This window comes from Bombyx mandarina, chromosome 11 (genome assembly GCF_030267445.1).
Source record: "Bombyx mandarina strain Sakado chromosome 11, ASM3026744v2".
NCBI classification, from domain to species: Eukaryota; Metazoa; Arthropoda; class Insecta; order Lepidoptera; family Bombycidae; genus Bombyx; species Bombyx mandarina.
The window spans coordinates 3,990,410-4,003,016 of NC_143218.1; the positions used below are offsets into that span (position 1 = coordinate 3,990,410).

General features: G+C 40.6%; 1 protein-coding gene across 1 annotated transcript in view; it reads left to right on the forward strand.

Moving 5' to 3' along the window:
* LOC114244440 (Z band alternatively spliced PDZ-motif protein 67) overlaps nt 1-12,279 on the forward strand; it is a 36,814-nt gene extending 24,535 nt beyond the window's left edge. Inside the window, exons 14-16 of the mRNA XM_089731547.1 lie at nt 4,289-4,327; nt 11,023-11,173; nt 11,699-12,279. Coding sequence (XP_089587673.1) covers nt 4,289-4,327; nt 11,023-11,173; nt 11,699-11,764 — 256 coding nt within the window. The 3' untranslated portion in view covers nt 11,765-12,279. The remainder of the gene's footprint in view (nt 1-4,288; nt 4,328-11,022; nt 11,174-11,698) is intronic.
* The last annotated feature ends 328 nt before the right edge of the window (nt 12,280-12,607 follow it).

Sequence of the window (12,607 nt, forward strand, 5' to 3'; positions counted from 1 at the left end):
GTATCATCTCGAACAATTCCTCAGAGCACTCCCCATGGAACATACGGTACAAAATACAGAGGGAACCGAAGTCCCTCCGCAGACCCAGAGGTTCCAAACGATCCGTGAGATTGGGATTATCGACAATCCGAACGGCCCTCCTCTGTATGGAGTCAAATGGAAGAAGCTGGTATTTGGGAGCCCCGGCCCAGAGATGGGAGCAGTACTCCACGCGAGGCCGGACTTGTGCTTTATAAAGCAGAAGCCTTTGTCCAGGCGTGAAGTACCGCTTCGCTCTGTTGAGGACTCCCAGCATTTTGGACGCCAACTTGGCTTTGCCTTCCAAATGACTCCGAAACTGGACATCGCTCGAAATGTCGACCCCAAGTATCCCAATACTCTCGGAAGGTTGCAGGGATACTCCTTGGAATTGTGGCGCCACGACAAAGGGGTCCTTCTTCGCAGTGAACGCGCAAACTTGTGTCTTTAACGGGTTGAATTGAACCAAGTTCAATTCACCCCATTTGGAGACTCGCCCCAGAGAGCTCTCCACTTCAGACACAAGTTTTGATCGTCTCTCTTGCACCACGCTTCGAGAGAGACTCTGATGGCCGATATATCGCGCATCCCCCGTGCTGTCATCCGCATAGCAATGCATGCCATCAATAGACAGCATGTCATTGATATACAGGATGAAAAGCGTGGGGGAGAGCACCGAACCTTGTGGAACGCCAGCGTTAATGGTCATGGTATCAGAACAGTCACCGTCTACAACGACCGTGATGCTCCGCCCATCCAAAAAGCTAGCGATCCACTTGCAGAGACCCTCGGGGATTCCGTAAGATGGTAGCTTCGACAGAAGTGCCCTATGCCAGACCCTGTCGAAGGCCTTCGCGATATCAAGGCTCACAGCAAGAGCCTCGCCCTTGCTCTCCAAGGCTTCAGCCCACCTGTGAGTAAGGTACACAAGAAGATCGCCAGCTGAGCGACCGTGACGGAAACCGTACTGTCGGTCACTGATCAGCTGGCGATCTTCAAGATACTTCAGGAGTTGTATATTTATAATTCGCTCCATCATCTTGGAAAGCAAGGAAGTTATCGCGATAGGCCTATAGCTCGATGGGTCCGACCGGTCACCCTTCTTGGGGATAGGGTGGACGTGGGCGTTCTTCCATGAAGACGGAACCATGTTAGTGCAATAAGAGAGGCGATACAAACGCGTTAGCGCAGGCGTCAGCTCAGGGGCGCACCTTTTCAGAACCACAGCAGGAATGCCGTCCGGCCCACTCGACTTATGGACGTCCAGGAGTCGGAGTTCCCGCCTGACTGCACACTGTGTAAAGCAGATCTCCGGCAGGGAACTATCACACCGGAGGATGTTCGGTGGTGTGGCACCCCCGTCGTCCACAGTCGAGTTCGAGGCGAAGAGTTTGACCAGAAGGTCAGCCTTCTCTTTCGCACTATGGGCCAGACTGTCATCGGACTTGCGTAGTGGTGGGAGACTAGACCTGCAGAAGTTACCTTCTGCAGCCTTAGCGAGCGACCAGAAAGCACGGCTCCCGGCGGGATAGCTCTTCAGTCGCTCGCCAATTCTGGCAACGTGCTCCGACTTCGCCCTGGCAATAGCCCTCTTATAGGACCTAGAAGCGGCGTTAAATTTCCGCCTTTCCTCAGAGGTATTAGGATCCTGGCGTCTCCTGGCATCATTCCATGCCGCGTATGCGGACCGCTTGAGGCGTGCAGCGTCCCGACTGGCATTGTTATACCAGGGTCCACTGCGACCCCCGACGGGCACCTTGGAAGAAGGAATGAACAGTTCCATCCCCCGAAGCACCACGTTTTTAAGTCGGTCCGCACAGACGTCAGGATCACCAGAGGAAAAGCAGAGCCGCCCCCATGGGTAGGATGCGTAAAATTCACGCAACCCATCCCAATCTGCTGACATATACCGCCAAACTCTTCGATACCCGGTCGTCATTCGACGACCAGGACGAGAGATCGGTACCGCAGCACGGATAAGGCAGTGATCAGACGATCCAAGTGGAGCGTCGACCACCACACTGTATCCGGCCGGATCGGTGGTCAGCAGAAGGTCCAACAGGGAGGGCTCGTGCCCCTCAATATCTGGGACACGGGTGGGCTGTGTCACCAGCTGGGAGAAGCCGTAGGCCAGGGCGAAATCGTAGGCAGCCCGACCCGGGAGGTCAGTGGTTCTGGACCCCAACCACTCTTGGTGGTGAGCGTTAAAGTCTCCAAGAACCACCACCTCCGCAGATGGGTACTGCTCAAGCACGCGGTTAGTCCCCTCTTGCACATGCTCTATCAGAGCTGAACCTGCATCACTGCTGTGGGACCTGTACAGGCATGCGTAGACTCGGGTACAACCCCCGTCATCTACGCGCAGCCACAAGATGGACAGGTCCCGTTGTTCGAGGCCTCGTAGACGGCGACAACAGACATCAGCCCGGACGAATACACACACCCCGGCTTTACGTAGGAAGTTGTGCTCCAATACGTAGCCGGGGTATTCAAGGTACGAAGTGTCATCCGGAGCAGATATCTGTGTCTCTGTCAGAAAAAGGAGGGCAGGCTGCGCCGTCTCAAGATGATGGTGTACGGCGTCGAGGTTACTATGTAGGCCCCTTACATTGCTGAAATCCACATTAAATGTGGAATGGGGCATCGCCGACAAAACCCTTTTCCTTTTTTTAACTGTCATATTTATTTATTTTTTTGGAGAGTGGGATTGGGTGGGGTAGGAAGTTCGAGGCAAAATCATGACAATACCTGAATAAAGCGCGGAGCACAGTACGTGCTTGACCACGGGTTGCGTGAGAGACTGACGCAGGGCATGGAAGGGCCCCCAGTCCACCCTGCGTGCGATCGCCGGGATCCACTCCGGTCTCCGACTCCGGCACGACGACCGCACGACAGGATTTTACACCGGTTGGCGGGACAGCTTCCCGGGGCGGAGTTTAGTAGTGACACCCGGGTTCAGGTCCCCAACTGACCGGCGGGCGGCGGCGAACACCGTTTCACTGGGTCTCCCTATACCCTCGTCAAACAATCACGTCCCGCGAGCTTGCACGCACGTCTGCTCCGCATGTTCCAGGTATCATCAAGATTCACCCCGAACAAGGAAGAGGAAAGGGAAGGAATAAAATTGCGTGGTAATTAGCTCACAATATATGTTCAAGCGCCTTTTTTATTTATTTCTTGCTAAGATGGGTGGACGAGCTCATGACCCACCCGATGTTAACGAGTTACCGGAGCCCATAGGCATTTACAACGTAAATGCCGTCACCCAACTTGAGATATGAGTTGTAGGCAACGGCTGACCCGTCCTTCAAACCGAAACGCATTACTGCTTCCGGGCAGAAATAGGCAGGGTGGTGGTACCTACCTGTGCGGACTCACAAGAAATCCTACCACCAGCCTAAACACGTGGTCTTTGGACGTTTGACGTTTCACAATCGCACACTACTTGTCAAAATATTCAGAGTGAGTTACAACTCATTTTAAACAATGAAAATTATCCTGACATCAAGCAAAATTGACTGCAAGTTTTACTACGGTTGGCATTGGCTATAAACTATAAAAATTCCTGTAAAATTCGCTAAGATTTACTAAAGTTAAGGCCACATTGAAATATGTCGCACAATACATTCGCCTGGTGTAGCTTTAACGCGATAATATTAGGAAACTTCGTCTCAATAAGAGCACGTCTTCATTCAAAATGTGATTGTCGATTTGTATCCGATTGAAGAAAAATCTCTTTAATCGCGCCATTAGCACCCGCATTTGTTGTGGAAGAAAACGTTAAAGGAAATTTCTTTTCCCGCGCGTGCATATGAATATGGAGGGTAGATGTAAGGAGCGCCATCTTGTATAGGGTACAAGTTGAAGTCAGCCTGTAAACAGTGAGTTGTTGTTGGAAGCCTCACCGAAATGGCGCTAGTGTAGCAAGTGGAAATGATGTGAATATAGCAGTTTTAAACAGACTGGAGTGTGTCCTATTGAAAAATTTCATATTTTACGTGATTTAAAATTAAAATGACAACTGTTTGCTTTATTATTATTTACGTAAAAAGTATTAGTTTCCTTCTTAATTTAATATTCTACTCTAATCTTTAATGGCGCTGTTTTTAAAATCCTTCCACTTGCTTCTGTGGCGCCATCTTAATTGGCTCCTTTTCAGTGGACACTTTTCAATACATTGAGATGGTGGTGCTTACTTCTATCATCCATGGTACGAACGCTAGTCTTTATGTTATCATTGTCCGTTATTTAATTCATGTCATGTTCATAGGTTAACATACGAAAGTGATCTTCTACCATACGATAACAGGTTTGTCGTTGGATATAGCTTTTGCTGGATTGCAGACGTGATGAAAACATTCATGATTCTAGCTCGTTGCACGCATCAGAAGCGCAAGCCGTTTGAGTCTATAGTTTTGGATCGCTGGGACATCAAATTCGGATATTTATGCTAGATTTATTGACTTACTATTTTGGTACAATGATTTAATGAAATCGTATCATAAAATGGTCGATTTAATGGACCTGTGGATGTATACGACAAATGGAAGATCTTCCACTGAGCGGGTGATATTGCTCGGTAGACAGACGGTCTGAATGTTGTTGTTCGGAATTTGTATATATGCAAGCTTATCTTGATAATGTCGTAAGCGAGATTCGGGCATCTGACAAATATCTTGCGCTGTATGATTGCTACCCGCCGTAGCCCTTATGATCACAATAATAGAGTTGAACAACACCAAAAAGAAAGATATAGTAGGATTGGTAAGAACGGAACGTATGGAACGGATCGTTAATATGTGAGTGGGAGAAAATGGAAAGAAAGGGAGAAGAAAATGACAGACAGAATGACAGAGAAAAAGGAAGATGGCAAAGACTGTTAAAAATGATCAAGGCGTAATAAAATTGTTAATTAATTTATTATTATTATTATAACAGAAGATTTTGGAACCGTGTAAATTTTATTTTATGCGCTGCGATCTATATTCTACTTAAATTTAATTTAAAATTAACAAAAGTAAAGTTAAATTGCAATCCAAAGTGACAATTAATTTCATCTTGTTTTTATCGTGTCGATACCGGTCGAGATATCAGAGGGTAGTTATAAAACTGTTGTGTCGTCAGCGGTCATTGACCCGCGGCCGAATGTTCCAGTTGAACGGATGACTTGGAGACGATGGAAGAGTTGAAAGAATCCGACACAAACAGACACTCATACGTAACGCGCTAATAAAAGCGTATTAATTGACACGAACATAGAATCATTAATGTTTTCACTACGACTAATGTACATTTTGTTACTTCCGTTTACAAATCTGTTTTGATGCGCTTTAAGATTTACAATGCATTTAACTTTTATGTTATGTGTGAATGTATAATGCCTATTATATTGTTTGTTTGTGATTAGCTTGAAGGTTCCATGTAAGAAGCTGCAAGCACAGCCCTAGATTGGCGATGGCTAGAGAGGCGAAAGGCTATTTATTTTAAGCGACAATTCGGTTAACACGCGTCATTTATCTTTGTAATTAAAGATCTGCTTTATTTGATATTAACATCTTCTTCACTGTCTCCACCTTATCCCACTAGGTGGGCACAGCTAATGTTTCTCTTCCATTCTCCTCTATCAGCCGTCATCTCAATACTCACTCTTCTCTCTCATATCGTCATTCACATACTCCATCCATGTCTTCTTTGGTCGACCTCTTCCCCCTCCACCTTGCACTACCATTTCCACACATCTTCTAGTCACATGCATTTAATATCAGCATCAACAGCTAGATATTTTTAATTGAACTTCAATTAAATTTACTCCATTTAAATAGCTAAAGTTTTAAAAAAAGTGTCACTTTAAAAAAAAAAAATTTGAAATTAGTGCCGGAGTTCTTTTATTGTAAACAATGTTCCTTCATGTCGGCTTGTCAAGCTTGCAGCTACGTATGTGGGCGGCCTTATTCGATAAAAACACGTTACGAATTATTATTTCATTGTAAAATATTTCAAAAATTAAATGTTGCTAAAATAAAATTCGAACGTAATCCACAAGATTTAAAGTCGAGTGTAATGCTCGCAAGAAATATAATTTAATTTCGACGACTCATTCTAATAACCTTCTAGAATGATCGTTGGAAATTTGATTTGGATATCAATCGGTCAACATAAGAATTTCGACTTTAACCACCGACAATTCAAGACTTAGATTCGTTTGAAATTTTCTCTTTCTTTTTTGAAGAGTCGTAAATATACAATAACAATATGCTTTTTTCTTATAAGCTTGCTATAGTTATTAATTTAAAAGAAAAAGAAAAGATTTTAGACAAATAAATGAGAAGAATGTAATCAAAGTCCTTAATTACATGAACTTTCAACTCTTTAGTGCTGAGTTTATTTTCACACATTCTGCAGAAATAGCTAAAGGATGTGTTTTTGAAAAAAAAGGACCTTATAAAAAACGTTAAATTGAAAAAAATACAAAAATTAATGCGAATTAAATTCACAGCAAAATAATTATAAATAGTTATTTACAATAAATGTTAATTGAGTTATTAAAAACGCGTTATATTTGCGCGCGTTAAGCAATGTCCGTACAGGTTGATACATGATACCTATAATCGAACTGATTGAACGAATCGATATTCCGACGCTCCGCACTCTATACGTGCTAATTGAGAGTCGGTCTATCGACGGTTCGCGTTCTAAGGATCAATATTAAATTGAAATATGAAGAATGCGTTAATGTTTAGTACGTTCTTTTTCGCGCCAATTTAAATGTCAATAAAACTGTCAAATGTTTATTTAAAGGGTTTTGGTCTATGGTTTTGGTCGACCGAACGAGTCTGTATATAAAAATAAATATGTTTTGTGTATGTCTAATCGAAAATTACAATGAAATAGCTTAACGCCTCCGAGATAGTGAAATTTCTCTCTGTTTGTTACGGTATTTACAAGGGAAGATGCTCTGAGGAATTGTTTGATAGGTTCCCTTCGACTTTAAACCAGAGTATTAGGAACCACAATGCGTTTCCAGATTCCATTGTTCGAACTGTCTTCGAAATTAGCTTGCTTGCACTGTTTTAAAACGCGATAAAGTCTATGCAGCGCAAATGAGATGGAAGTATGTACCTATATAGAGTTTAAAGAATATTCTATCTCATTCTCTCGTAAGTTAAATCCAATAGAAGTATGTTTGTCTCATTTCAGTGTCATTTTTTCGTTACATCCACCGCCAAATCACAATGCGTAAGTTAAAGCTGTTTTACGGTACACTTGAGGCTTCGACCTTATGTGGGTCATGTCTCAAGACCGGTGGCGGCAGTCATGTCATAATGTTCATATGGTTCATAAAAGTAGAAAGCGCTTTCATAGATTAATATAGCATAAATTGAATTTAAAAATAAATAAATATTTGTTTAGAAACCTCATTACATTTGTGTTTGTTTGTGTGTTTGAAAATCCATTTTTTTTTCATTGTCCTATCAGATTGACGTCTGGAACGACATCTGGCCATGGGGAGACACAAAGATACATCCCAGCCAACGTAGGTATGTAAAATACATACATACAGTTCGCGCTAAAATATTAATTCGATAAGTCACGAAGATGGCGGCAATACATACATCATGGTTTTCACACATAAAATCCATTATGAAAATACAACACAATATAACCGATCCACTACGAAAACACAAAACAATCCTATGAAAAGTTAATATTGCGTGAAGACAAAAAAAAAAAAAAAACAGGATTTTGATGTTTACATAGTTAGCCATTTTGTTTTGGGTTATAACGGCAAATACAAATTCTTTTAAACAAATAAATTAAATTACTCCGAAACAATTCGTGAAATGTAGCTTAATATTTACAATAAATATTTTTGTGATTTTCACGTGGCTTCTAAGTAAATTATTTTACTTAGATTACGTGTAACTAATTGAAACAAACATTATCATTAGCCAGTCTGATAATAGATGGCGCTAACAACATTTTTTGCGTTAAACAATTAAAATACCTAGGTAATAAAAGTATTAAAGTCAATTATAACATAATTTGTTATTAATAATTATGCTTATAATTAATATTTGAGTATTCTGACAGTCATTTGTGTTTGTAAACAATAAATTAAACATCAAAACATCTTCTGAAATATTTTCACATCAAAACAGTATCTACTAAAATATTAATTAAAGTAGAATAAAAGCTTCTTAATACTAATAATTTTTTTATAATAACATAAAATAAACTAAACTGTAAGTAAATCGTGATTAATTATTGTTAATAATGGCGGTATGCGCCCATAAATACAGTTTCAACCTCTTTTTTGTATTTTTAATGTTATATTATGGTACAAGTGAAGTGTCTCAAGCTTGGGATGAGATGAGACAGTGTCAAGCTGTGAGCGGACATTACAGCTCTAGAGTCAATCATCAGCGCAAGTGGCATATCGCGTGATATTAATGTAGCAGCGGTAGCGAAGAGTGCTGACTTCAACAGTTTAATATAATAACTTTCGTCGCCATTTTCGAAATGACGCCACTAGCTACTGTGACGTTACACTAAGCGGTCGCTTTTAGGCGGACACATTTTCATACACATTATAGAGTATAGAGGTAAGGAGCGCCATCTTGTATAGGGGACAAGTTGAAGTCCGCCTGTAAACAGCGCGTTATTGTTGGAAGACTCACCGAAATAGTGCTAGTGTAGGAAGTGGGAATGATGTGAATATAGCAGCTTTAAACAGAGCGAAGTGTGTCGGGTTGAAGTGAAGTGTGCTATTTTATGGCGCTATTTTTAAAATCCTTCCACTTGCTACTGTGGCGCCATCTTAATTGGCTCCCATTCAGCTTACACTTTCTATTAAATTGAGATGGTGGTTCTTACTTTTACCCTCCAATACACATACCATAAACATTGAAGTTTGATGAATGCATAGATTACTTTCATTAATTTCAGAGAATCGAATTGTCACTTAGTCGATTTTCATAGTCTGCGTGACAGCCGCATAGGGATGTACAATAAAATAATTTATGTAAGTTTTACGCTTTTGTGTTTAAGCATGACGCTATAGTTAAAAGCTTAAACGAAACTAGATAAAGTTTTGCAAAAGTTTTACAGTAGCGAGGGGTCGACGTAGCTCATGGACATTAACAGTGACAATAGCAGAGCCAAGCTGCTTGCTACTGCGGAGTACTCCTCAAACCTCGTCATAGCGTCGATAATTCGAGATGGGTACTTAATTCCAAAGCCAAATGGTGCATGACAAGAGAAATCTCTGGAAACGCAATGTGGATTAACATAGTGATTTTAATCAGTATGAATAAAGTTTACTCCAGTATTAAAATTAGTGCTGGAAATTTCAAGAATGTGTATGAAGTTTCCAGTATTTATATCGACTCTTTAGCGATCCAGAACAGAGCAAAAGTCCAATGTGAATGAAATCTTATAAAGTGATTTGATTAGTGTTTTCGAATAAGGAAATTAATTGTATTTCTCACCAAAACAAAATCATTAACAAAGAATTCGCTAATAGCTCGTCGCCCTTTGACTGGCGTGTAGGTCACCGGTGCCCTACGCGGCGCACTGAAGTAATCATGCCCATTACTGTCACTAAGGCTTCAGGTTGCCTAACTTTTGTTCGTTAATGTACGTTTTAGTCTTTAGGTCTCTTAGAAGCAGATTCATTCTCATTATCATTCGGATTCGTCTCTCTTAGAGTCTACTAGATATTCCCATGCCTTAGTAACAGAAATCATACTTCAGTGCGCCGCGTAGGGCACCGGTGACCTACATCGTAGTTAAAAGGTTAAACAAATAACTGAAGGAATCGTCTCGTTGTATCCGGACATTAGGGTTCGCGATTCCGATCCGGTAGTAGATTCATTCGCGAAGAAGCTGCTCTTGAGTTGTTAGGTCTCCTTCGGAGGCGCTTGGGGGCAGCTGTTAGCAAATCCCACCCCTCCTGGCTGAGCCTTTGCTCGCCCACCTGTCCTGGTGAAACTATCTAATCTAACTAGTAATCCTTCAATCATAAAGAAGACATTAGGATTTATTCTATCTTTTTTTTGTCTTTTTCCCCTATCTATTCGTTGGTAGCCTAAGGGCTATTTCAACTACGCGCGGACTGGGTTATTAAATGCGTTTAAAGAACGTACTAATTGTATACAAGTAATAAAGATATTAACATACTTCCATAGAGGAATGAATGTAAATAATTGTTTGCAATATGCGCTTGTTTCTACGTCAATCTTCCTCATTAATCTCATTATTCACAATTGTATAGTAAAAAAGTAAAGTTGTTATATAGAACAATGTTAACTAACATTGTGCTGTTTTATGAAGACAATAACATTTCGTTTCACCAATAAGACCCGTGATGCAGGTTCGAACCTAAAAAGTTTGTTTTTTTCGAGAGCTATATTAGCTTTTTATTTTAATTTTAAAGCGCTTATAGTTAGCAGCTAATAAAAATTCTATTTCGTTTTAGCTTAATATGTTAGAGCTATTTTATTGATTGCCCTACAAAGATTGCAGGATAAAGACAGGGCGGTGCCATAACTTGAATTTTATTATCTCAGACTTCATTACCTTTCAAACAGCCAACTTCAGATCTTACTCTGATACAATACTGTTCTGTCTTTCAGACTTTATAACTGAAATTTGCGGCCACTGTGTTTTTCTTAATTGACAAGTTTTAGATACTAAATATCGTGAAGTAATTAATACTAAAAAATCGTAGAGACCCGTTTAATAATAACTTTTATAATGTAGATAACCGAAAAATCTTAAAAAGCTTCGTTAATTTTAACGTTTGATTTTGAACCATTTGAAGTTTTAAACTTGAAGTTTATTCGTAAAGCGTTTCCATGTACGCAAAGAAGATGTAAAAGCTTTTTGTGTTCGAATCTCATCCATCGTTGTTCCCCTGCATCTACCCCTGGACCAATGATGAATTCCCCTATTACTCCGGTATGCTGTAATTAGTGTTATTAGCTATGCGTAAATCTTGATCAGGATCAACTTCATGAAATACGAGAAGCCACCCGTCTCCCTCGATCATCTCCAGCACTCGGAGGTATACAAATTGATCCACGATGAAGAACAGACTCCCCTGAGGAGGGTGGAACTCCTCACTCCCGTAATCGCCGAAGAAGACTACAGAGAAGTAAGACTTTAATGTAAACATTACTTTAAGAACACTGCTTTTTATTTCATAAAGATGTAAACGACCTAACGATCAATTTGGTTTTAAGTCATTACCGGAGCCCATAGACATCTACAACGTAAATACGCCACCCACCTTGAGATATGAGTTCCAAATTCTGTTTTTTTTTTTTTTTTTTATTGCTTAGCTGTGTGGACGAGCTCACAGCCCACCTGATGTTAAGTGGTTACTGGAGCCCATAGACATCTACAACGTAAATGCGCCACACACCTTGAGATATAGTTTTAAGGTCTCAGTATAGTCACAACGGCTGCCCCACCCTTCAAACCGAAACGCATTACTGCTTCACGGCAAAAATATGGCAGGGCCGTGGTACCTACCCGGGCGGACTCACAAGACGTCCTAGCACCGATAAAAAATGTAATGAAATTAAAATGTATTTATAATATTTACTTATTAATCTACAACAGAGGTTCGCGAAAATAAATCGAGCTATTTTTTTATGTTTTTCGATATTTTTCGCAGAGATGTCGCTCCAGAACGCCTAATATCATCAACCATGCGAAAATTCCACAGCAGTTACAGCCCTAATTATAAGTTCGTTATTAACGTAACATCACTAGTAGTTTTTAGTAATTAAAAATAAAATGTCAAATACATTAAGGCACGTCTACACTGATTACGTGTCGATTCTTTTTGAGACAACGTACCTACCCGCGTTGTTTACACGGTAACGCGCAGTGTACAATGTTCTCATATCGATTCATACATTGCGCGGCGTATATAGTGACCTAAAAATTGTCGATCACACGCTACCCGATGAGTTTTGGATTCCAAATGAAGCTACGAAGAGAATTTAAGCTATTTTGAAATTTGTGTGCCAATGTGGGTAGTTACTGATTTTTTGTCTGATAACGCAGCGATGACATGCCCCTTTGAAAATTGAGGTAGTTTCACAACAGTAGAGAATCCGGTGTTCACTTGCCAGCTCTAGAAGGAGATAACCTTCAATATATTTTTCGTATTACGCGCTAAAAATGTTTTGTAAACTTTTGTATTAATGTATTTTTATTTTTTTGTGGAAACGTTAATAAATTATATGAAAACTTCACTATATATTTTTTTATAATGAACTTAAATCCCTTCAAGTTGGCACTGTTATACTCTGACAGTTTAAATTTTATGTTGACAACCATAGACTTAACAGTTATTAAGACAGTTCGCTGTGTTGAGCCCATATAATATTGGATAATGGGACGAAGATCAAGTCGTGTGATATGTGACTGATAATACATGTTTGAAAGAGTTTGATGGAGAAAATTCTAAGTTTCTCGCCGGGTCTCATCAGTGGGTCACGATTCCGATCCGGTAGTAGGTTCAGCGAAGCACAACTCTTGCTGGAGCTAGTGGTTTTTTTTATTGCTTACATGGGTG